General features: G+C 36.9%; 2 protein-coding genes across 4 annotated transcripts; both read left to right on the forward strand.

The window, feature by feature from the left end:
* The first annotated feature begins 147 nt into the window (after positions 1 to 147).
* On the forward strand, positions 148 to 15,220 carry hp1bp3 (heterochromatin protein 1, binding protein 3). 2 transcript variants are annotated; one of them, XM_028447824.1, is made up of 13 exons: positions 148 to 261; positions 713 to 795; positions 4,222 to 4,420; positions 6,447 to 6,509; positions 6,618 to 6,771; positions 6,888 to 7,025; positions 8,879 to 8,938; positions 9,787 to 9,926; positions 10,178 to 10,268; positions 11,313 to 11,469; positions 11,707 to 11,818; positions 12,825 to 12,989; positions 14,298 to 15,220. In XM_028447824.1, the coding sequence occupies exons 2-13, from the start codon at positions 729 to 731 to the stop codon at positions 14,803 to 14,805; spliced, it is 1,854 nt and encodes a 617-aa protein (XP_028303625.1). In that variant the 5' UTR covers positions 148 to 261; positions 713 to 728; the 3' UTR covers positions 14,806 to 15,220. The 2 variants fall into 2 exon arrangements, with proteins under 2 accessions (XP_028303625.1, XP_028303626.1); XM_028447825.1 differs by lacking the exon at positions 6,447 to 6,509.
* A 2,136-nt stretch (positions 15,221 to 17,356) lies between these two features.
* Positions 17,357 to 26,220, forward strand: sh2d5 (SH2 domain containing 5). Of its 2 annotated transcripts, XM_028448196.1 has the most exons (10): positions 17,357 to 17,435; positions 18,184 to 18,251; positions 18,333 to 18,413; positions 18,498 to 18,572; positions 18,685 to 18,831; positions 20,136 to 20,336; positions 22,807 to 22,993; positions 24,341 to 24,446; positions 24,528 to 24,687; positions 25,508 to 26,220. In XM_028448196.1, exons 2-10 carry the CDS (start codon positions 18,192 to 18,194, stop codon positions 25,715 to 25,717), a joined length of 1,227 nt encoding a protein of 408 aa, XP_028303997.1. In that variant the 5' UTR covers positions 17,357 to 17,435; positions 18,184 to 18,191; the 3' UTR covers positions 25,718 to 26,220. The 2 variants fall into 2 exon arrangements, with proteins under 2 accessions (XP_028303997.1, XP_028303998.1); XM_028448197.1 differs by lacking the exon at positions 25,508 to 26,220 and having other exon boundaries at positions 22,807 to 23,042; positions 24,341 to 24,670.
* Positions 26,221 to 26,430: the final 210 nt, after the last annotated feature.

The raw sequence follows: 26,430 nt of genomic DNA on the forward strand, positions 1-26,430 counted from the left end.
TTTTTCCTCAAAACCAAAACCTTTTTTATTTCCTTTTGTAGTGGTTTTTCTTTTCCCTCATGAAGTTAAAGTTGTTCTAAACAAGACTTTGAAAAATATATAATCCATTTATTTGAACTCGGTGGGAATTCAAGCCGTGCGTCATGACGTAATACGTTTTGCCAACGGTCCAAACGGGGCGGGGCACGTAAGCACTGAAATCGAGATAAAGGACTGCAGAAATTAATCGTAAACGATTTCCAATTTTTCTTCTTGAATAAGGTAAGTTTTACCTGAACAGAGATAATTTACCCGTTTGTTTTGCCTTTGCATGGATGGAAATGTGTTGATAAACGAGCAGTCGGTGGCTTGTTTTTTGTTTTTTTGCTTTCTCCAACTAAAATGAGTCTCATCCGTCCGTGCGACGCCATTACTGTGTGTAAAAAAAAAAAAAAAAAACAAAAACCTACGGACAAAATGGCGAAATAAAAAAAGAAATGTGCATTGCTTTATTCAACCTCGCTCGAAGATATTTTAATCGTGCAGTTTTGTCAGAGCTTTACGTTTATGGGGTTGCATAGCAGAAAGTGCAGCTTTAGTGGTCGTTTTTAAGGATAAAGGCCCTCAATGAATGGAAAAGTGGGCTCGGCTGCAGCCACGTCCAAAAAAACGGGGGAAACTGGTTTCTGAACCAGTAGCAGTAGCTGTGCTAACCAGTGTTCCTCATGTGCAGGTAAACATTCCGTGTGATGCCGATCCGCCGAGCACCGCCCGCTGCGACCCAGGAAAAGGCTGAGTCCGACTCCGCAGAGAAAGGTGACCAACATTTGAACCGTGGAGCCGTGAACGCACCACACGCACGCACATTATCACGACTAAATCACTCTGGACGTGTTGCATTCACTGTGATATCGACACTTATCGTATTTCAAGCAATTTGCTGAATTAAAATAATAAAAGTCAGTAAGGTTAAACGTTTTTCCATTCTAGACATGCAGACTGTTCAAATGACTGACATTCAAATTTATTTAGATCAGTTGTTCCCAACCAGAGGTACGTGTACCACGTGTACGTTTTTCAAGCACCTGTCCTTGTAATATCGACCAACATTTACATCTTAATGTTTTTTCTCAAAATAGCAATATACTTTCTAAATATTTTTAACTAGGGATGTCTCGATACAACTTTTTCATTTCCGATATGATACCGATATTGCAGCCTTGCATATCAGCATGAATCATATATCCCTTTTTTTTTTTTTTTTTTTAAATAATTAGTTATTTTGTAGTGTGGAATGTTAGAAAAGGCTTGATCAAGTGATGTTACTCAAACGGAGAACAATAACTGACCCATTTTTTTATTAACCACTTGGTTACATACAATTTAACCTTCAACATAATATCTACAGTTTTTTGCAATTGAATAAAATAAATAAAAAATTATTTGGGGGGAAAAAATTGGAGAATCTGGAACTTTGAATCCGATATTCGTTTTCAGGACTCCCTTATTTTTAACTCAAAATTATACTGAGAAGACAATTGTAGGTTTCATTTGCTGATGTAAACTGTCACACATGCTCATTTATTAACAAACCACTTCCAAATATGTGCCACTTTGTTTTTTCTCCTATAAAGGACAGCATGTGTGAGTGAGTTCTGTAGTGTGGCTTGTTTAGGTGTAGGTCTGGGTTAGGACGCACTCACAAATCTATCTAACTGTGCTTTTCATGCTGTTCTGAGAAGTAACAAAAGCAGCGACTAAAATTCTAAAATTAGTATTTTAATACAAAATAAGCTTTAAAATATGTATTTCATAAATATGGGGGAAAAATGTTTGATTGTACTCTATGAATAATATTAAATACTTGCATGATGTGATTTGTACTATGTGGTTGTATAAATCCAAACAAGTAAAATCTCAATATAGGTGATATTGTTATTTTTTTATGTTGCCAAAATAAAAAGGTCGATATATCTTGAGTCTTGATGTATTGCCCAGCCCTAATCCATTCAGACACTAAACATGCTCAGTAGAAGGCTTTGCCACCTGTCGAGAATTAAAAGAATCAATGGAAAAAACAATATGACCTTATTTTCCCTCAATCTTTAGTAACATTAAAACAAGATCAAGCTTGTTATCAAAAATTGAAGCAAATCAATTCTGATATACAGCATTTATGAATGCCAAGGAAATCCAATAATTAATCATCATGATCGTTTAAAAGCTTGATCTTAAGAGCTTGATTAAAGCTTGTAAGAAATGTCTATCCCTGTTAATAATCACACAGTAAATCCAAGCTATGGCACCCCAAATTGTATTTTCTTTTCTTTATAAATCGCAGTGAAATGCACAATGTGGATCCGATCTGGATGAAACCCGGTGGGGTGATGAAGAAACAAACCCAAATTTCATAAAGATCAAAAAAAACAATGGACAACTCTACACTGGGATTTTATCCTGTACGGTAGAAATGTAGTAGTAATATTTATTTATATAGCATGTGCAACTTCTATCTCAGTGGGGCCAAAAATGTGATTTCCATGTCAGCATTTAGAATAATTACCTATTTGATCATTAACGCCTGAAAAAATGTGTATTTTTGTTGTTTTGCAAGTTATGAGTCAGTTGTGGTTTTTTTTTTTTTTTTTTATCATTTTGTAGTTATCTTTTTCATTTTTGTTAAAGGGGGATGGTGGCATTCGATATTGATCAAATATTGGTCTGTCAGCAAAAATTCGTATCGGATTGTACGTCTACATCTAAAATTTCCAATATATATTGTATATATAACTAACTATACTGTATATAATATATATTGGATTTATTGAGGGTATTTTTCAGGGTCTTCACGTTTATTTATAGTGTGGAATATTATATTAAAAGGTTACACACATTTTCTCTTTATATTTAGTGTTGTTGCAGTGAGCAAGTGTATTATTTTAGGGACTACAGCATTGACTATTTCAAATCTCCCCACAATGGTTGGTGGGTTCTGAACTACCCATTGATACTGACAACCTGTGATATCATCACTGATGTCAAATAACAGTGGTAACAACAATCCCATGATTTGTTAATCCAATCAACTTAATCCCTTTAAAGGATAAAATGAATGAAGGAGGCTGAGGTGATAGAGTATTCTGTCTACCTAGTATTCAAATTAGCTCTGCAAACTTCTTTAAAATTGTTGACCTTAGTGATTTATTACATAGTGGTTTGCGGTTCAACTTGGTTAATTATTTATTTATTTAATAAATAAATAAACATAAATAATGCCAAAAAGTCACATATTGCTGTAATTTTTTTTGTCCTATTTTCATTGGTCATTAATAAAAATTATATTGTCTTGAAACCAGATTCATTTTTTTTTTTTTTTTTTTTTTTTTGCTGTGGGCAAGTTTTTTTTTTTTCCTTCATAGTTTGTCTAGTTTTTAGCCAGTTGTTTTGAAAGTGGATCAAAACAATTGGTTGTATTGGTGATTAATAATTTAAATACAGAAGGTAAAATTTGAGTTTCAGTTTTTTTCCCCAATGCACATAAAAATGTCTGCAGACATCAGACATATTCTCAAAAGTGCAACTTTATTGCTGTGATTGTCCTCAAAAGTTAAAATGCATAGAAAAATCCCAAAATAAAAAGTAAATGAGGCTCTGTCATTCAACTATTTCAAGCTTTAACCCAGGTTTAAGCAAAAGTGCAACAGCAACTTCACAGTAGCTTCATTTTTCTGATTAAGAAATCAGATAACTACATATTTTATACCATAACATTACAATTAAAATAATAAAGTCTTCCCATAGCATCTCAGCATAGTGTGAAAAAAAAATGAAACATGCCTGTGGCACACACATAGTCTACTCAATGGGTAAACAAATTCAAACAAAGGGAGCGGGCTCACATCGCGCTACAGTAACCCACAAGGATGGAATGCGAAACAGTCTGAAAAAACTCTGGTGGGAAAAAAACTATATATATTTTAACTTGGAATTTGCAAAATAAAAATAGTTTTTTTTTTTTTTTTCCTACAAATTTGATAATAGGTTACATCGACTTTTTTATTTTTTATTCATTCATTTTTTTGCCCAGCCCTAACAAAAGGAGTTGTTGGCTTTCTTCAAATCAGAACTATCTTAATGGAGTTTGTAAAAAGAGAGGACATGTAGACTTATAAAGACTTCAATCATTCTGCTATGTTTTAAATGTTTATTTCTTTTTTCTACATCGACTCCACGGCTTCTCAGAGCCTGAAGCCTCGGCAGAAGATTCACCTCCTGCTGATGAGGACCAGCCTGCGTCTTCAGGGGCAATGGCTGACGACGAGGCCACCGGTGACTCCGAGCCCGTGGAGAACGGTGAGGAGAAAACTGGAGAAGATGGAGATGAAGGGGAAGAAGCAGCGGTGGTGGCAGAGAAGGACGGAGACGGGGAGGAGAAAAAAGAGTGAGTTTTCCTAAAATGATCGTGCAAGTGTGAACGCTGCGATATTTCACTTTGATGGCACTTTTATCTGCACGTGATCCTTGCCTCTGCTGGAAAACAGTGGAGTTAGTCCTCACACGGCTGCGGTGTAGCTTCACCAAAGTGCATTCATTCCCTATATCATTATTACAGATATTCCGTTGTCTGAGCTAACAGTCACAGGGGTTTGACTCCTTTACATTCATCATTACACAGATGCAATGGAATTTTTGTATTTTGACCTTTTTAGGAACTTACATTCAATAAGTTGTTACATTTAGGGGACGACTTCTTCATTAAACAGTGTAGAATTTAGAAAGAAGAAAGCATCCCTCCAACTGAAGCTCTGTCAGTTTGAAGGACATGTAGTGCCTCCGATTTTCCTTTTCAGAGTTTAACCATATTCCCATCACTTAAAACTTTTCCATTTTGTTTCAGTTTTATCATTTTTCTACGGTGGCCGGTCGGTGTCAGACGATTCGCAATTACAAAAACACAGAGGCAAACAAAAACACTAATGTTTACAGAAAAACACAAACGCAAAAGCCACAATGACTTCAGTTCAGATTATGCATTTTAAAAGCTAAGATTAGCCACATGTATAATGCTCAAGTGATTCTAAGAGCGAAACATAGATAAGTTACCTGTCTAATTACACTATACCAGTTACGTCAGACCCGTACGAAGCTGTATTTATCTTAGCTTACTTACTTTTCACAACTTTTTGCCGAGTTGTGTGCGTGGAGATGATTGTCCGTTGGAACACAGCTAACCATAACAGCTAACGGTTGAAGTCTTTCAACATCTATTGTAGCTTTTGCTTCAGTGTTGTGGCATTTGCACCATATATTTCCCCATTTAGATGACTTTACTGCTATTAAACCTCTCAAACTTGTATCAAACATGCTAAATAGGGTTAATAGTCAACAACTGTAATGATTTTTTATTGTATATGCTTGCGGTCACACTGAAATCAGGAGGAGAGCTTAAAATGTTCATTAGCCACACTGCTAGGCCTTCGGTCACAAGACATAATTTCTCAAACTTAATTACAGCCACCCTCAGGTTTTGCATGAAACCCTGCACTGTAGAGTGATAGTAGATAATTCTACCTCGGCGTGTCACCAAGTAAAATGATCACCAGTTCAGCTAATACACCATCAGCTAAACCTGTCTTTGTACAGAGCCTTTTCAGATGTGAATGCGGTCGTAATTATCTAGACCGCACATTAAAAACATCCTTCAGATGAAGCTCTGCATCCACCTTGGTCTAATTTTGTGTTCCCCAAAGTAAATGTATAAAATGTCAAATACACAAAACAAAAGCAAGAATACATTAAAAAACAATACAAAAAATTACAACATTGCAGAAAAATACAGTAAAAGACAATAGAGAAACCTAGAAAATACTCAAAAAACACACAAAACTACTCCAAAAATGAACAAAACGACAACAGTAATACACAAAATTACTATGTAAAATATACAGAAAAAACAACAGTACACAAAAAGAAAAGAAAAACATGAAAAATGACTCTGCAAACCTACAGTACTAACAAGGAAAATGATCAAAGAAACACATTTCTGTGGCCCAGCAGTGATAAAAGTTGGCTACCTCTGTTCTAGTCGTTCATTCACCCGTTTCTAGTGAAAAATTGTGTGTAAATGCGTGTTTTTTTTTTTCCACAAAACATTCATGTAAGGCATTTCCGTGTCATGTTGGGGCCTGTTTTAAAAAATTAAGGGGGGGGTGGAGAATGTTTTTCCGTATTAGTTGGATTTTTCCATTTCAGAACATTAATTATTTTTTTTTTTTTGTTTTTTTATTCATTTTCCACAACCATGGAATATCGGAGGCCCTAGACATGTAAATGTGCACTTGAAGGTAGAACCTGTAGAACAAAACATTGACATTTCTTTATGTACCCTTTTGGAGTCAAATTACTATGATGGTCACCCAGGCAGATGTTCTCAAACTCCATTTTGTCTTTCCTGTCGGTGAATAAAGTGACAAATGCGAGGACTGCGCGGCTGGACAGTGCACAACACACTGCTATGTTTCCCTAAAAAGGTGAGGATGTGATAAAGATAAGGGTGGTAATAATCACAGTGAAATATCGCTTCCAAACACCCAGCCCTCCTCACCCAAACTTGTCACGCTCCCCTCGTCCTGCCGCAGGTTGAAAGACGGCTACAAATACAAATCTAAGACCAAGAAGGTGAAGCGGACGATTCCTGTGTGGGCGACTGTCGCCTCGAACAAAAACGTTCCCGTTACAAACTACTCTGGAACCCACAACAGAATGGACAACATCCTGATTGAAGCTATCACGGTGTGTAACACAGTCCAAACTCAACCCTTCCTTTCACATTAAATCTGACCTTTACTTTTTTACCAGTCTCTGTGATCTGTCCTCTTCTGTTTGTTCCCTTTTTATTTTATTTGCAGTCCTCCAACAACAAGTCGGGAGTTTCATACCAGTTCGTCATGAAATACATCATGAAGAAATACCCAGGGATGGATGAGAAGAAGTTTCTCATCAAGAAGGCGATGAAGAAGCAAATAGAGAAAGGAACCATCAAGCAGGTGAACATTAATTCACCCTATGAATGAAATAACACACTTCACAGTTCATCGATGGGATCACCTTTGATCTGATCTCTCATAATATTAAACATTAGTAACTGTGCCTAATGCACAAACACACTGCATTTGTTTCAGTTTACCAAATAAATTATTAAAACATAGATCACAGTTTAAAATTATATAACAAGACTGAAACAAGCAGAAGCAAAAATTCTTATGTGGCCAACATAAATCATAACATTCAAGTTACCTTTCTCAAATAATACACAAAAGAAATGCAAGCATTCAACAAAGTACATTTGAGTTACTGTAATTTCCGGGCTATAAAGCACACTGTTTTATTGGCCGCATTACAATAATTTAGCTATTTTTAATGAAAAATCCGCACAAATGCCGCAGCCTACCATAGGACGCACCCTATTGGTTGATGAGGGTGCCCGTCAGACAACTCGGCCAATCTGAATGGGCAGGTAGACGGGCTGCTGTACTTGTTAGGTTTCATGGAAATGTCCGTGTTTCAACTGATAAGTTTTCTTTACTACATGAAGTCGTCTCCTCACTGCCCCACGTCTACATATCAGTTAATTTTAAGCTTTTTATGGTCACTTTTTAGTGGTACACCGCTTAGTCCACTCTTTTTACCGTGAACTACCGCGGAGCGATCACAGCGAGTCGGGCTCTGTGTCAGAATACGGACGCGATCGCGTCTGAACAAATCCAACGTGGTGATTTGGTAACTTAATGCTGTTATGCTACTATTACAAACTGGCTGACTTTTACTGTAGACGGAGCGAAGATCAGAACTGTTCTGATCTCCGCTCCGTCTGTCCGTAGTCCTTATGGAAGTGTCTCCATCAGCCTCTGAGTCCAGAGCATCAATCAATCCTGAACAAACCTAACGCGGTGATTTAACAACTTTGTGCTGTTTATCCTTCTCTGCATTGTTGCTATGATGAGGCAATGTGTATCATGACAAAATGATTGATCAGAATGATTCAGTGCCAGCAACAACGATTTAATGTTAACAATTTCATTGATCCACCTAGTCTATAATGAAGGAGCTCAATTTTGCGGTGGCATGAAGCTTATAAAACCGGGAAAAATCCACAATTTAGCCGCGTCATTGTTTAAGTCGCAGGGTTCAAAGCGTGAGAAAAAAGTCGTGGCTTATTGTTCTGAAATTACGCTACTTTTTTCAAATAATGCAAAAAAATAGGCATATTTATACACATATTTTCTTTTATATACAATGTTTAACAAAGAACATTTTAAGCTTTTACAAACATATTTCTACTGCTTCACATAACTTATTTTTATTTCATTATCAACATTATTCCACAATTTAATCCTTACAACAGACAAAACATTTTCGTTTTACTTCTAATTTTGCTTTTGGTAAAATAAAAATAAATTTACCTCTTCGGCTATATTTGCTGGTCTGTAGTGAGAAGTAATTTTTAATGCTTTCTAGAAGAGCATTTCTTTTAACTTTTTGAACATCTGTTATTTTATGATACACAATGTCTTTAAATTTCACAAGTTATGATTTAACTTATAAAATGGCATAAATGAATGCTAAGATAACCAGGAAGCATCCATAATGACATGTGGTTTTACAAAGGCTTGTTTAAGTTGAGCGAGGTACACACATGAAGACAATCAGGTTGAAAACACCAGATTATTTTACGCCTTGTAGTATTATCCAATGATCCATTTCTGAGTTTAGCATCAGCTTTAGACGGCGGCATTCATTCCAACACAAATGACAGGGCAGTGTTAAAACGGCTCATTTGATGGAAGATTAATGTCTGAATGAGGAAAAACATGGCTGTTTTGTGTTCTTTCTATTAAAGCTAAAGGGGAAAGGCCTCTCAGGAACGTTCACCATTGGAAAGCAGACGTCTGTCTCCAAGGTAAGCAGTTAATGTCCCAGTCACTGGTAATTAAAAAAAGAACATGCAAGTGGTTTCACTCCATTATATGCATTCATTGTGTTAGTTTATGGCATTTCTGTCAAACTCCGACCCTTCAGATCATCCAATTCGGCCCACGGGAAAAAGTATGTTTGTGTCATTTGACACAAACATCCTGGAGAATAGATAAACCGGCCTTGAACGGCTAGCTGTGGGGAGCCGAATGAAGATAAAGATTTGTTTTCGGCCGGCTGAGCTCAATTTTCCGTTCAACCTTGGTGTCCATCTCTCAAACAGTAATCCAATATGGTGGTCTTATCTCTAAAGCTAGGCTGTCAACATATTCAACTTCTTGTTGAAATAAGTTTTTCAAAAATTTTGCATGTGTTCCGCACCAAATTTTCCTCCACAATATTTTCAGGGCTGACAGTTTCCCCCATGCTTACATCACATGATATCATTTTTACTCTCAATTTGTTGAAAGAATGCTCATTTTTCCCCAAATCCTGCAATTTCTTCCAAATTATTCTGCAAAATGTGCCTAAATAAATCAAAATTGTTCATAAAATCAAGGAGATGGTCACTCAACACTTGGATACATATCATGTATAGTTTAGAAGGAAGTGCAAACTAGGGCATGTTAATGTTATAATAGTTTCCCCACCTAAATTCTGCAGTCCACTTAAGATCAAACTGGTCTGTATTTGAGCTGAATTTTACACCCCGGGGGTGATGGAAGTTGAGTTGATTTTATGCTCCACTTTTATTCTTTTCGTTTTCATTAAGATATATATTTCTTTTTTTTCCATGCCGTGTAGTTTTTGAATGTGAATGGTTGGTGGTTACAGAAAGGGCAGCAGAACAAGGAGTCTCTGGGAGATGCTATGCCTCTCATCATCACTCGGCTCTGTGAGCCTAAAGAGGCCTCCTTCATTCTGATCAAGAAGTACCTGGAGCAGCACTTCCCCAGTTTCAACATCGAGCACAAGTACGAAATCTGCTGTTTTTTTTTTTTTGCTCAGGTTCGTGCTGAGACTCTACATTATATAAACTGTCATCCATGTATGTGTGAATTAAGGCCACAAGTCTTTGTGCGTATTGTTTCTGTTTGTTATGATGTTGAATCAAATATGACGTTTGTGCTGGATTTTACAGATATGACAAACTGATGCTCTGTGCTATTGTTGATAACTTAAGAAACACAAATGCCTTTAATGAACTTGTCTGTTTGGTCCTCAGACCTGATGTTCTAAAAACAGCTTTGGTGAAAGCCGTTGAACGAGGACAGTTGGAGCAAATCACTGGAAAAGGTGCTCGAGGGACATTCCAGGTAAACATTTAGAAGACATTGTCTTATTTTTACAAGTCATAACAAAAGATGGAGATTTACTGTTTACTAGAGTTGTTTTGGTATTAACTTTTTGCTGATATTGTCCAACACTACATTCCTGATTTCAGATAACTGATATGTACACAGACCTATAACCTGCTTGGTCTACCTTTAATTTGATGCCCCATTGGATGTGTTTCACAAAAAAACATCTGTTTCAAATAAGAATACTTATTTAACTTCACTAATGGAAAAAGTGCCATATTTATTTTTAATGTTTCAAACAACAGTGTCACTTTCAGTCGTCGTCCAGACTAATTATCCAAGCAGCAGTTGAACAGTTACACAACCTTTTAATATTGTTTCACAAACATATCACATGTAACATGTGTTTTATAGTTGTACACGAGGTGCAGATCGATTAGGATAGCTAGCAAGTTACCATTAGCTTGCGAGCTAGTTTAACATGTACTAAGTTGAAAACAATGATCTATACTAGGGTGTAAAATGACTGAAACACATCAAACACTGTCTACCAACTGGAAACACTGACAGACATTAATGCTTTAGCTCAGAATGGGGGAAAATAAATCATTTCTAGAAGCTATGAATGGCAAGAATGTTCCGGTCCTTCGTGTTTTGACAGGAAATAACCTGTATTTAAAAGTCGGATTGGGAAACCCAAAGGATATTCTTTTCGACCACTAGTGTGCGCTGTAACACCATAAATAAAGTAGATCCAGTAAGCAGAGCAGCACATATCAATACTGATGTAATATAATATTGTGCATCTCTACTATGTATTGACTGTTTTACAGTGAAGCAGAATGAACCATGGGGATAACAAAGGTGTTTGGTGTCTGCTAGAAATGATTGCTAAGCCTTAGCTAACACTACAGTAAAGAAAAATAACTTTTCTGTTTGGATATTTTCTGATTCAATCTGTTACTGTAACTTATGGACTACAGAAGCTCTGTGATTGGTCAATTTCTGTTCCCGAGTGCCTCATGCTCGTGTGCTCCATGATTTCTGTGTTTACTACAGCTGAAGCGTTCTAGCAACAAGGTCCCAAAGGGCGCCACCCTGGACGACGCCATCATTGTGGCCATCACTGCCATGAATGAACCTAAAACCTGCAGCTTTACAACGCTCCGCAGATATTTAGTCGACGCCAATAAGGACAGGAAGGAGTATCAGCTGGGTAAGAATAGTAACAGCTTAATCAGATTTTTTAAACAAAGGATACGCAGAAGTTTGCTGTTTAGCTCTTGAATCTTTTATCACATTTATTGTAAATAATGCTGCTCAGTTTAGATGATCACATTGAAGCTCACCCATCATGTTTAGGTGCTGCTGTCTCACATCTGAAGACGTGATTTGTTATATTTTCCTGTATTTTTAAATTCCTAACTCTAGTTCCTGTTGGTTTTGTTGACAGTGTCTAGTTTAAGGAGGACTCTAACAAAGTGTAAGGTTCTGGGATGGATGGAGCAGATCACTGGTCACGGCTTCACTGGAACGTACCAACTCAGTTTCCCGTTTTACCCAAGGTACATCATCATTTTAACTACATTAAAGCAAAAACTTGTTTGAAATAAGATTTATTTCATTTATTTTTTTTTTTTTTTTTTTTTTTTTTTAAAACTTGCTAGAACAAGTAAATGGTAACTAGCTGTAATTCAATTACCACTATCAAAAACAAGTCATATGTTTATGAAACTGTCAAATTACATTTTTCATGAAAGTTTAACTTTTGCTTCTTCAACAGATTCTGATTCTGTTAAGTTCCTACATTAAAAAATAAAATAAGAATATAAAAGTAACCTCATACATCTATAAAAGTGCCCAGTGTGTTTTATAAAAACTAAAATACAATCAACTTCCAAGCTAAAACGCTTTGAGGACTGAAGTAGTTTAACAAGGTCTGATGTGTTTCACTGACATTTAGTGATCCAGTGTTTACGGGCTATGCATGTTAGTGCAATTAAATGTTTTTTTTCTTGCTAAAAACATAATTTAAAAAAATTGCTTTGGACATTTTTTGGATCGATGCGATGATAACATAGTGAAATATCCTGATTTTTTTTTTTTTTTTTTTTTTTTTTTTTTTTTTTTTTTCCTTACACCCTTAATTAACAGCATCATTAGTTGTTTTTTTTTTGTCTTGTGCATCTCAGGATTATTTCTTTTGACTTGAGTACATAGTAACACACTAATTATATTTTATTACAGGTTGTGCCTTCATATGTGTGTGTGTATATATATATATTAACTCTTTATTTCACACAACTTGAGGACAAAAAGACCCACTCCTTTGAACAAGTGACAAGTGCTCATCATTTAGAGGAGTTTCTAAATGAGAAACACCCAATAAAAAGCAATCAGTCATTTTAAGTCCATCATATTCTGGCACAAAGATGCAACATTTAAAAAAAAAAAAAAAAAAAATGATCACAAATGAGAGAAGCAAACATTTAAACAGTATTTAATGTTAAAATAAACCAAATTAACAGAGCAATGACATGATGACATTTATTGTTTGTTTGTTCTGGTTAGTCCCACCATCCTGTACCCGGACAAGTTTAAAGAGCCTTCGAGGAAAAACACATCCACTCCAGGCAAGCGGAGGAGAACAGTTGAGTCCTATGAGGATGAGGAAGAGGAAGAGGAGGAGGAGGAAGAAGAAGAAGAGGAGTCTGATGATGAAGTTCCAGTTAAAAGGTGCTTGTATACAAAAAGTAGTCACTTCTTCTGATGATAGATTTTCAAAATGTTCCTATTAAAAACTCTTTACTTGTAACGCAAACATGTCTACTAGTAGACAATTTAGCTGTAATGGTAATGTCTTTTGAACATTAGTGCAGCAAAAACCTTTACCATTTTACATTTGTGTTTGCTACCACTACGAGTAAACCCAAAACCTCACTAGTTGTACTACTAAAGCCAAAATATTCACTATTAGTATGTTACGGTTTCATTTATTCAGGCAACTTTTTTCAGGAAAGTTGCTTTGATCTCCTTGAAGACTTACTAAGAGATGAAAGTAAATTTTCTGAAAAAAGTTGTCTGAATAAATGAAACCTTAACATATTATTTTTTAAAAATTAACAATTAAAGACAAGATTAACTTGCTGGAATGATTCATTCATGTACAAGTAGACCTAATGCATTTTTTGTTTACTAGTACTGCTAGTACACTCAAAATATTTCACTAGTAGTACAAGCATAATGTTTTAAGTCTACAAGTAGTACCAGTAAAGCCAAAAGATTCACTAGTAGTACTAGTAAACCTAATGAAGTAGGAGGGATTAGAACCAAATCCAGCTCCCTGATTGGTTGTAAAATTTTCAAAAGCCATTGGCAAACCTGCGTTTGCTTTCCCCGCCCCCTTATTAGCATATAATGCTAACTAGTAACACTTTTTGCTTCAATAGTATAGTAGTTGAGCTTACCTATGCTTGATATCACATTAATGCTCAAACAGGTAGAACAAACTCTGAATCTCATTATTTACATACAAAGCAATAAACTAGAATCTGCTTTTTAAAGAACATACACATGTAATGACCAAATGTCTCTAGCTGCTGCTTATATTCACCATGGATATTTCAGGTTCCCCGCGGTCATGAAATTCCTGGTAAAGTTATGGAGTTTGTAAAATTCATGGAATAATTTAACTGTTTTGGAAAAGTTTAGTAAATATAGTCTATATTATATTAATGTTTCAAAGTATATTAAACTCCAAAGATGTTAAGCGTTATCTCAAAGTGAACGTGCTGCATACCGGCAGCATCATTGAGCGGGAATCACGGTATCTCACAAATTCACGTGAATTCACTCTCCAGGTAAGTTAGTTACCTCTGGTACATGAGTACATTTGAGTGGGCCTTTCCAGTGCGCTCTAATGGTCTTGAGTAGATCTTAGCAATTCAGATCTAAGTCGTGGAAATTTGGGTAAAATCATTGTGAAGAAAGTGTGGGGACCCTGTATATATACATAATGCTGTTTTCACCATGTGTGTAATGTAGGGCAACCCAAAGAAGGCCTCCTCCCAAGGCCCGTCGTCCTCCCCCAGCGAAGAAACCTCGTAGCGCCAGTCAGTCGAAAACTAAAGGAAGACAGCGCACGCTCGCCAAAAAGTCACCAGCTAAGAAAGCTGTGGCCAAAGGCAGGAAATCAGGAGGGAAAGCATCGCCCCCGAAGAAGGCAACGGCCACGCCCGTCAAGAGAGGTGCCGCTGCCGGAAAACCCAAAACCCCCGCCGTGAAAAAGATGAAGCCGCGAGGCTCCAGGCAACGTCATGTGTCCAAGGACAGCGAAGAGTCTTCTTCAGAGGAGGCCACGCCCACAAAGGCCACACCCAGGGGGGCGTCAAAGAGGTCCAAGGCAGAGGAGGCGTCGCCAGAAGAGCCAGCTGCGAAAAAGCCGGCGACCAAAAGCCCAGCGAGTAAATCCAAAGCGGGAGCAGCAGCAGCCAAGCGTGGGGCAAAGGGGGGGAAACAGTCGGCTCGGAAGTCCAAGAGAGGGAGATACTGAACACGCAGCAGTCTGTCTATGGCGCCATCTTTTTATGGTTTCCTCCCTCGTTACTGGGGCTGTAGATGATTTTTTGTTTTTTTGTTTTCTATTTTAGATTTAGAACGATATTCTATCGCTTGAGTTCAGTGTTCTCTGATTGTCTGATTTGTACTCTTTTATTCACAGTGTTGTAGAAAAAAGTTTGTGTTGCCATTTCAGGAAAAGCTTAGGGACGGCCAACATAATGTAACTAGAGCCAGGTAGTGACTTGTGCTTGTTTATGTTCTTAATGGGCTGAGTGGTATCCACAGCACACATGACTCAGCATTTTCGAAAAGCTGAGGACAAAAGAAAAAAAAAACTACTACTGATGATGAGAACCCAAACTGAACAACTTTTTCATCTGTCCACAGTGATATCATCAAAGACTCCCGTCTATTTTGTATGTAATTAAAACATTATTATAAACATTTACCATGGAATCATCGTCCTGTAGCTGAAGCTTTTTGGACTATTTTGTTGGGTGAAATTAATTTCTTTGTTAGTATCGCAGTCACTCTGACAGTTTAAGAAAAAAAGAACACTTCCTGCTTTGTACGCGAACAATTATACATTTTAATGATTTGAATTACTGCACAACTGTAACTTAATACTAAGCTCAAAGCCATGTGTGTTGTGAATAAGAAATGGGAGAATAGCTGATACCTACCCTGCATGCTTGTATTCCTTGTGTTGTTAAGCCTTTTTTTCCAAGTCATTAATAAAATGGCTATATTTGTAAAATTCACGTGTGATTTCTTTAGTTTGAAGGTGGAAACAACTAAGACAAATTATTAGGACCAAATATTAAAGAAAAAGAAATTCTAATCAAAATAATTTTTGGGACAACCCTAACTGTATTTACAGCTGTTAAAATAATTACCAATCTTGGCATTAAAATGGGAAAGAACATTTTGTCATATTCTGCGTAAATTTTTTTACTGTTTGGTGTGAGTTTTGTGTATTTCAGTTCTCATTTTGTGTTTTTGAGGTTTTTCTGTTAATTTCATGTAGTTAATTTGTTTATTTTTAGTTGTCTTGTATATTTTTGTCATTTTTTGTGTATTATTTTTTTTTTTTTTTTAATTTTGTATGCTTTTATTGAGTCTTTTTTTAAAAAATGTTTTGTTGTCTTGTATGTTTTTATGGTTATTTTCTGTCATTTTATTTATTTTTGGAGTCATTTTGTGCGTCTACTTTGGGGGCTGCACAACATTAGTCCGAGAGCCGCATTTGACTCATGGGCCATCAGCTGGCTATATTAATAAACACTAAAAGGTGGAACTATTAGATGAAATACTTTACAGATTTCGTCAACACATAATTTACAACGTAGTTTATGTAGCATTGGGGGCCTATACTACAAAGCTGGATATCCTCTTATCATGCTAACTTCCAGGATTTAATCAGTTGGCCTACAAAGGTGGCTAAAGTGTTATGGAACTAAATCACCATGGTAACCTGGTATAAGCTTCTACACCCTTATTCACCTTTTATAATCTCACTAATTTAAGCATTAACACTCGTAGATTCCTGTTTTCATTCCATGCTGCTTTTACAGCAGCAACAGTGTTGCCTTTGGTCTAAATCATATGATTTTAATTCATATTTTTAAAGAATTGTGACGTAAATTGCTCTCCAGAGTTAATCCGTGATTGTGATTGGTCTGACGCTGTAATCTCCTCCTCCGTCACAAGAGCGCGCACATAACCAGGCTGAAATCAACTCACTTAACTTTAAGGGCTGCTATTTGTTTTTACCGGTCTTTTGTGTAACTGTGTGGGGACACATGTTAACAGTTTTTAAAGCTATTTTAAATTAGGACATTATTTTTTATGCAACATTCGTGTAGTTTTGATAAACCCTGGGCTGATTGTGGCTGTATTTTTATTTTTATGAGAGAAAGAAAAATAAATAAATAAATAAAATGTATCTAAAAGATCTACAAATATATATTTTGGACATATATTTCTCTTCTGTATGGGATTGACTGATTGTTAGTTGCTGATATTGTTATATTATTTAAACAAGAACGGGTTAAAAGGTCAGAAAAGCTGTTTACCCTGTACGCGAGTTAACTTTTAACAAGATATGTATTCAAGTCTCAGCCTTTTAAATAAATAGTTACTGAATATTTTTTTGGGGTGAAGTTTTTGTGCTTTAAATGATATTTGCCTTATTTGAAAAGCTACACTTTCTGTCATTGTGATTCATTAAATAGTGGTTCTGTGTGGTTAGGTGGAGCCTGCTAACGGAAATACATCCAGGATTTATTTATCTAGCTTCATAGTACAAGCCCTAAAAGACCAAAAATAACCAAAGTATTACCGCTTCAATTTTGGCTTTTATTCTTTAATTTAGCCTAATGTGTGTTTCAATATCAAATAAATTTGACTCTAAGGACAGATTGCAACATTTAAAAACAGTAAAATATTTGTGGCTGAATTCACAGCAACAGGAGATGACTCGGAGGCTCCGCCCCTTTCAGTTACGCACCGACGCACAGGTAAAGGTGGGGGTTGGGGGCGTGGTCACAGCTGTGTGTCCAGTGCAGAACGCACACACAGGGAGGAGGAGGAGGTGGATCGTCTACGTCGGACTCGAAACGAGTGAGTTTTACTGATTTGTGCTTTTTTCCTTCACTAAGTTTTGTCTTTTTGAGTCGAAACGTGCACGTGTCCGTTCGCAAAGCGGCGAGCGTGCGCGCTTCAGCTCCGAGTTGTGTGTGTGTGTGTGTGTGTGCGCGTGTACTGTTTGTGTGTGCGCGTGTACTATTTGTGTGTGTGTGTGTCATCATTAACCCTAAACATTTCTTGTTTGTAGCATTTTCGGTTAAAATTCCAGGTGTTTTCCTGCACTTTTGACGCACAGTTGCGTAAAAACAAATCAAATCCGAGTTTAATTTGAGTGTAAGTGAAAATGTTTTACATAGTTATAAAACCACAAGCACTCACATACACTGGTTAACATAAATATAGTGACATTTGTGGTACAGGCTGTAGTTATGAGCTAATGATTCCAAGTCCAGTGAGTCTTTACCATCAATACATCATATTTTAATTCTAAAAAAAATTATGTAATGTTAATTTCAGACGTGAACATTTTTAATCCCAAAAGGGAAAATAAAATAAACAAAAAATGAAACAGTTAAGGAAGCATCAACAACAAATCATTCTTCTGTCTGTAACTGTGCCTGAGAAAGGAGACGGATGAAGTTTACACTTATTTAATTCCTGCCCCCTATTTAAAATGAACATATATGTCTCTAACATGATTGTTTTGAATATTATAAATAACTAGTTATGGCATTATGTTTTTATAATATAACATCATTTTTCCACTTCTTTTATTCCCTAGGGGCCACCATGGACAGTCTGTGGGATGCAACAGGAACAGAAGATAGTAAGGTGACTCGTACGGCAGAGGTAAATCCTCTTTACTTCCCTTTATTGTTTTTTCTCTATGTGTATGTGTGTGTGTGTAAACGTGTGTCACCACTGCTTCAGTACGTAGGCTCATTTCCTGTGGATGACTGCTGTCTGGAAGAACAAATGAAGCAATTGCACAACGAGCTGAAGTCCCTTAAAGTGAGTGAGTTTTTTTTTTTTTAAAGATTCCTTTCACGTGTGATGATGAAAACAATGACTAACCCTGTGTTGCTTCTCAATCAGACATGCAGGAGAAGGCGGTCTGTGTCCCTTAAATTCTCCATTAAAGGTGTGAAAATGTACAATGAAGATGAAACGGTGAGCTTGGATCATCTTTTCTCTTTTTCAGCGTTTATAACCTGCCTGACGTTTATTGTAATTCTTCAGATGACAGTCTGATGAGGCTTGTTGATTTCCTCTCCACCTACAGACTCTCCTCATGGCCCACGCCCTGCACAGGGTCTCCTTGTCCACCGCATGTCCCGCTGATGCCCAGTTTGCCTTCGTCTCCCACAACCCAGGCAGTGTGGATGCCCAGCTCTACTGCCACGTCTTTAAAGCAAGGCACGCCAGAGCTGTAAGTACGATACCTTCCTGCACTGTTATTGCAGCCTTCAGAGGTTGATACCAGGACACTTATCGTGGCTATAGTTTCTCTCCCATCATAGAAAACTCCAGTTTAAAACTGATGTAAGTAAAAGTTATAGTTTGACAGTATTTCCTAAACAATATATGTTTTTTATCAGATAAAGACAGTGTCGGCCTCATTGATCAATAAAACAAGATGATTTGATCTCCACTGTAAACTCTCTTATTGACTTTGTCGGAAAGGTTTGCAATGGATTGCATTGTGGGATGTGGAGTCCTGTAAACCAGTGGTTCTCAACCTTTGGTCAGCACCCCATTTGGGGTCTCGAGGCACTGGGAGGGGGTCGCCAAAAGCCTTCAAGAAACTAAGAATAACAATTTGTGCCCATTTTTAAAACATTTTTGCAACTACACCAAACTTGCCAGATTTTATCTTATTTTCATCACTTTTTCTTGCTCCTTTTAATGCATTTTTCTACATCGCTCACATTTCTGCCACTTCTCTTCTCAAGACATTTTCGGTACTTATAAACGCTTTCTACCACTTTTTCCATTTAATGTCGTATATGTTGACCTATTATTGTCATTTTAACCTCTTTTCACCATATTTCAGGCTTATTTTTGCCAAATTAACCACATTCATGAGTTGTCATACCCATTATTTGCCAGTTTAAACTATTTGTTCCCTAATTGTTCCAATATTTACCCTTTTTAACCACGTTTTCTGTCAGTTTTTGGCCACTCTGCAACTTTCACCAATATCAATTCACCAATTTTCCACCATTTTTGGTCACTTTTAACCCATTTTATTTCTGATTAAAACAATAGATACAGTGGGGTCTCTGGACCCTTTATTTTGGGGGTTGCGGGCTGAAAAGGATGAGAACCACTGCCCTGGACGGATGTATTGAAGTGTTTTTATTTCATTATTACTGTGATTTCTTGTTTTTGCCCCAAAAACGTTGCCAAAGTGACTTCCCAACACATTTCTGGTGTTTTCACTGAAAATTGTGCCAAAAAACAGAAAAAGAATCACAGAAAGAATGAATTAAAAACACTTCTATACATCTGTCTACAGGAGTGAACATCCCACAATGCAATGCGTGAAAACCTTTCTGAGTGTTTACAGTGGAGATCAAAATAATTTCAACCTCTTACATCTGTTGTTCTGAGGTCCACACTTAATCTTTATCTGATAAAAATGATTGTTTCCAGCAGCTTTAAACTTCCACATGTTGAGTTGTCGTGCACTTATCAATGCTATCTGTACCTCTGCTGATCCTCTCCCATCAGGCCCAGTTCCTGAACCTCCTGCTGTGCCGCTGTTTCCAGTTGTTCTACTTGGAGAAGCACCCAGAGGAGGCCCAGGAAGAACCAATGGGAGCGTTGCCTCGTCGCAACCCTTCAATTCTTAACCACGGCTTCCCACTGAGCGTCAGTGCGTTGGTGTCCTTCAGAAGAGCTCCATTTCGAGGGCTGCTGTCTGGAACAAAGGTTTAATTTCCTATTTCTCCAAATTAATTCATTAACTTAAAGAAAAGTTTAACCGGAAGAAAAAAAAATTGCTATTTTGGTCAGTTGTGGTGACTTTGGCTAACCTGGCCAGTGCCAGATTGATGTGTAGCCCCTCCCTCCAACTCGAGTTGTCCACATCAATCTGGGTCTGTGTCTGGTGAATCATTTCGGAACCAGGGAAGGACATGAGCAGAATGCTTGAAGCTGATTGGGGTAACCGCCTGTCCACTATGATTTGTTTTAGCCAACCACACAGTAACAAATGACGATGTCGTCATCGGCATACGCCGCAGAGACGCTGCTACAACAACAACAAGGCTCCGCTGGTGAAGACATTTTTTTTGGGATAGTAATGCTGCGGTCATTGTGTCGTTGACTGACTTTTGCCATTTTTTTGCAACAGGAGTATGCGAGTTTAGAGCACTTTAACCATCCTCCTGCATCGACGTCTTCTCTATTTTTATTTGGAGCTATGCTAATAGCGGTAGCCTAGCTTGTTCCTCTCCCCGCAACTGCACATGCGCCAGTTTTGCTTTGGCGCTTCTGCCTTCGTCGCACCCGGATATCCCGCCCTAAACCACAACACTGCATCATGATTGGTTCGAATCGGTTCGGTTCGTTGACGGAAGGTAAAGGCGGGAACAGCACAAGATGCATTCTAGTGTTTGTGAACACCAGGAGAATCCATCTTGCAGGCAAGGTTAGAGTTTGGCCCTTCTTTACTTAAATTTAATTTAAAAAAAAAAAACAATTATTAGGTAATTTCTTGCAGATACACTTTTCAAGTTTTTGGTTGAAATTGTCTTTATATCCTGACAGAAATTAAGATCTGATGTGCTCTGAAAAAGGAACAAAGAAAGAAATCATCTGTATCTGTAGAAGCTGTAAACCTGTAAAAACTTCGACTAATGAAAAATGACGGCTTGTTTTTTATTAACCAATCACGTCTCCCTGCTCGTTCTCGAGTTAAAACTGAGTTTTCAGTCACGTTTTTTAACATATATAATGATAAAGTTTAGTTTTACTTATTGCTGAATGAGACATGAGACAACGTACTTTCTACACAATACAAGCGATGAGCTTAGGTTCGTGCTCGTGCATGTGAGTGAGGGGCGTGGCTTTAGAGGGAGCACAGAGGGGAGGTGGCGGGTAAAAGCGGAGCACCCGGAGGATGCTACTTTCAAAATCATGCTAGTTTTTGAAAATTTCCTACCCTGCCTTTAATTTTACAGAGATTAAAAAGGAAAATAAACACTAGTTTAAAATTAATGACCACATAAAGTTCATACTGTTACGACTCATGAGAAATAAATGGTACAATAAATGCCCTTAAAATATTTTCATAATAACTGAAATTTGCACAAATAAAGGTTTTTTTTTTTTTTTAATCAGATAATTATGTCAGAATGTGTAAATGCATGAATTTTAACTCCCCCTCCTGCTGTTTACTTCTGATGTTATTTTACTGTAATGTATTTTAGTCCCTGTGGGGAAGTCGTTCCTGTGGTAACAGATATGTTGTAAAGGTTAATTTTTAACTCCATTAACATTGCTGAACTCGATAGAACACTTTGTTGTTTATGGTATTTGGGTCGTTGTCCTGGTAGACCAAAGGTAACAAAGACACAGAGTTTGTGTTTTCTGATGCTTTTTGAAAGTTTTTTTTGATGTTTCAGGTATTTTTTGCGTTCCTGTAATTTTAGGTAAGATTAAACAGCTCCACTTACATTATGTAAAACATGTCACATTTATTCATTAAAGTGAAGATACTTACTGCCTCTCCGATTTAAAGCAGTTCCTACCGACTTATCGAGAGAAACATTGTATTTTTAGTGGTAAAAACAGCAATTTGGTCATAGCTGTATATATATATTTTGGGGAAAGAAACTAACGGTTGGAAATAGGGTTGTCACAATACGGAAATTTTCAATTTCATACCGATATTCTGTACTCGTTACAATTTTGGATACCACTAGGACTGACACGTCTGCTTGCGTGAACCTTCCATAGCACCCCAGAAACTGATCCCATGTCCAATGAAAATCATCCACCTGATTTTTCCAATTGAACGTGCTTCATAACATCATGTAACATATTATTATAGGTTGGAGGGCTTTTTTTTTTATTCCAATTTAATAATATCAGTCTTCTAGATAACACTGAAATAAATTTGATAACAGTTTTTCTGCTTGTTAAGAAGATTAGCAGTTACTGGGGGTCTAGTACTGATACTTTTTTGAATAGCCATACTTGTGACATCTCTGCTTTGAAATAAGTAATTTTAGTGAATAATTATACTTTGATTGTTGAGTTAATCTTTCTTCAGTTGATTTACAAACACTCCTATATCACTCACACAGTTGCTCCCAAACACTACTGTCTCTAATTTACTCTGGTTTCCAACATGTGGGTCCATGTCTGCATTCTTGCCGTTCTGTCGTCCCTGCAGAAAAATCTCAAGTCCTTTGACGAAGCGTTTAGCAGCCATGATGAAGACCTTCCCTCCTCTTCCTCCCCCTCCCTGGTTCGCAAGAAAGCCATCCGCACCAAAGCTCTGCAGTCTGGTGCTTACCGCTCCTTCACGTTCACACCACTCAGACAGCGCAGCCTTCAGGAGCACCTGAACGCATCACAAGGTGGGCTGAGTGTTCACAGGGCGCTGTCGAGAGTCAAAGAGATGACTAGGTAACGCAAACCTCTTCAGTTTGTTTCCTTAAAGGGAGACTCACGATCTGGTGTCAGCACGTGTTTTTCTCGTCACACTTTATTGTTAAGGTGATGGAAAAGATTTGGTCTCACTGTGGTCTGGGGGCACTTGTTTTATAACCCTAGATGCACTGGTAAAAAAAAAGAGACTTATTTCTGGATACAAACAACACATTAGAATTTATATCACTTTATGCTTTTGTGTAAAATAGAACATTCCTGTGTCATTTCAACACATTTTCAGGACCTTCCACACAGTTCAGCCTCAAAATATTCTGAAATTTTTACCCTTTGTTCCTCAATATTTCAATTGACACACTGTACATTTTTTGTTGGATCAGATGAATATTTTTTGAGATATGGCCAATTTAGTGAGGAATTTGTCTATTTTTGTGCAACCTCATTTTTCTTCCATTTTCAGCTTCCGATATCTCAGAAATTACTCCACATAGGAAACTGAAATTTGTAATACAGCTCTACCTACTCTGTCAGAATATATAAAAATATCTGATATACATCCTATCTGGTGGACATACCAGCCCCTCAAAATTGGAAAAAGTTTGTCAGAGTTTTGAGCTTGAACATGTTTGGGCCTTCAGTAAACATCTTATCATATGTCTTAGCTCCCTGTAATTCTATCAGCTTTGAGCCATGTACATTGACTGTTCACATGACTAATGATTAGTAACATATATGCATTAGTTATTGGGTGAACGTCTCTGGAATTCATAAAAAACGTTTTTTTTTTTTACTGTTTTCATTGTCATTAACTACATGCTGGAATGTAAGAAAAAAATCTGATTTCTGTTTTAATTTATAGTATAAAGATTACTCTTTCTTGGGATATAAAACCGTTTTTCTTCATGCAACTTCTTTATTTTTATTTTGGACCACAACTTTGGATTATTCCCCACATTCACCGATATTGAGGCCATTGTAACTTGGCTCTGTGTCTTCTAATCATTTGTTGTTTGTTAGTTTTTCATGTAGGATGTGTAGCATTTTTTTATATATTCTGGGAGAGTAGGTTGACCTGTGTTATGATACCATATTCCAGTTTCCTATGTGATGTCGTTCCTTAGATATTGGAAGCAGAAAACGGAAGAAAAATAAGGACGAGCAAACGTCGACACATACCCCCCCCCCCCTCACTAAATTGTTCATATCTCAAAAAGTATTCATCTGATCAGACTAAAAATGTACAGTGTGCCTATTAAATAATCACGGAACAATTGGTAGAAATGACATTGAATGACCCTCCTTTATAACGTACGCAGAAAAAGACAAAAACAACACGTCGGTGAGGAGACGTCGTGTTCCCAGTTTGGCCGAAACAGAAGAATCCCTGGCCCAGGCGGTTTGGTGCTGGGCTGGTATCGCTATGTCAGTAGAACGTCCATCTGCACATATATCATGTTGCATCAGTTAAACACCACAATAATGTGTTTCTCACTTGTGTTTCAGTGACAGCAGCTGTTCGCTTCTCACTGAAGACGTTCTTGGTTCTTACCTTTTGTGTCCGGATCCTAAAAAGCCCAAATGTGGTTCTCTCATCGTCCATTTCTCCTCTGGCCCGACTACGTACCGCATTGAAAACACTTGGAAAGGAAGGTTCCAGCTGGAGGTGAAATAAGTCAATGTGCACTGATTTTTAGATTCACAAAATCACTTAAAATCTATTTAGAAATCAGTTGTGAATAGAAAAAACACGACCTGAAGTTTTAATGCCTGTGATGTCACACAAAGACATCTTGGAGTCATTTTGTGTTGTTTTAGGTGGTGATTTTAGTTATTTTGTATATATGTTTCTTTAATTTTGATGTTTTTTTATTTTGTGTGTTTTTTTTTTGTCATTTTTATGTATTTTGTTTGGTACTTTTATGTATTTCTTTGTGCATCTTTGATGTCTTGTGCATTTTTGTTTTGTTTTTTCAGTAATTTTGTGTATTTTGTTGTGATTTTTGTGCATATTTAGTCATTTTGTGAATTTTTGTTGTTTGTTTTTTCAAATCTTTTTTGTTGTGTTTTTGTGTATTTTCTGTCATTTTGTTGTGTTTTTTGTGTAATGGTGTTGTGTTTTTGCGTATTTTTCTGTCCTTTTTTGTGTTTTTGTGTATTTTCTGTCACTTTGTTGTGTTTTTTGTGTAATAATGTTGTTTTTGTGTATTTTTCTGTTATTTTGTTGTCCTTTTTGTGTATTTTTATTAGAAAACTGCACAAGGAAAACCACGATGATTTTTTTTTTTTGCATTCACTTTCGTCATTTTACTTTAGGGTCCACAAGAAATTAGACTTAAGGCCGCATGTGCCTGTGTGTGCGCTATACCATGCTTTTGATTACACAGTCAACTTTTTACAGTTTTACAAGCCCTTATTTTCCAGTATGTTGAAGGATTATTACTAATGTTTTTTTTACCATTGTTTTTGTTTTGTATGGATGATAGAAATGCAGGGCAGAGTTTAACAGTGTGGCTGAGCTGATCGATCACTACACAGAGACTCAGGAAGAGTTGCTGGGAGCGCTGAGCTGTGCTCGGGTCAACCACTGCTACGAGTGGGAGGAAAACCACAGCAGAGCCCCCCCACCACTAAAACCACACAAGAACTCCAAAAAAGTCATGACTAAGAGCGCACACAGCAACAAACGGCTTTAAAACACGGGACACTTGGTTCGATCGAGCAGTGGAACCACATCACCTGTTATAACTTGTATTATCTTCCTGTTTGGACTTTTATTTCTAAACAGTGTTAGCACTTCGACCACCAGTATCTAATTTTTTAAGGGCACCTAATATTTTTTTAAATGTTTTTTGGATAAAAAATACCAGCTTATTTTTTATATATGTATAGTATTCTGTGTTTTTAAGCTTGCTATCTTCATGCCTGTCATGGTGTTGCAGCAATGTTTGATATTTTTATTTTTATCTCAGCACTTAAACTGACCACATGCTGTTTTATGTTCAAATAAGCCTGCATAAAGGCTGATTTTATTCACTTTCACTAACTTTATTAATGATGAACAATTTTCGATTTTGTAACTATAATTTGTACAATTCGTGAGTCAATTTTAGTTTTTTGACCTGTGAGATAAGTTAACGGGTTAAAAATGACATTTCACCGGTAATTGTCATAGAAATTAAACAACGTGTTAACTTTTCGATATCTTGTCTGATTTATTTTCACCTTAGTTTTGTTTTTTGTTTTTAACTGTTATGCTGTCATAACCATCACTGAAAAACAGGTTGTTTTGTAGAAAAGTGCATTATACAGTATTTATATCTATTTTTGTGTCATTGAGTGATCCATGTGTGGGATCAGGCAAACATTTTTAGTATTTATTCAGTATGTTTGGTATTTATAAATAAAA

Source organism: Gouania willdenowi, chromosome 5, assembly GCF_900634775.1.
Source record: "Gouania willdenowi chromosome 5, fGouWil2.1, whole genome shotgun sequence".
Classification (NCBI taxonomy): Eukaryota; Metazoa; Chordata; class Actinopteri; order Blenniiformes; family Gobiesocidae; genus Gouania; species Gouania willdenowi.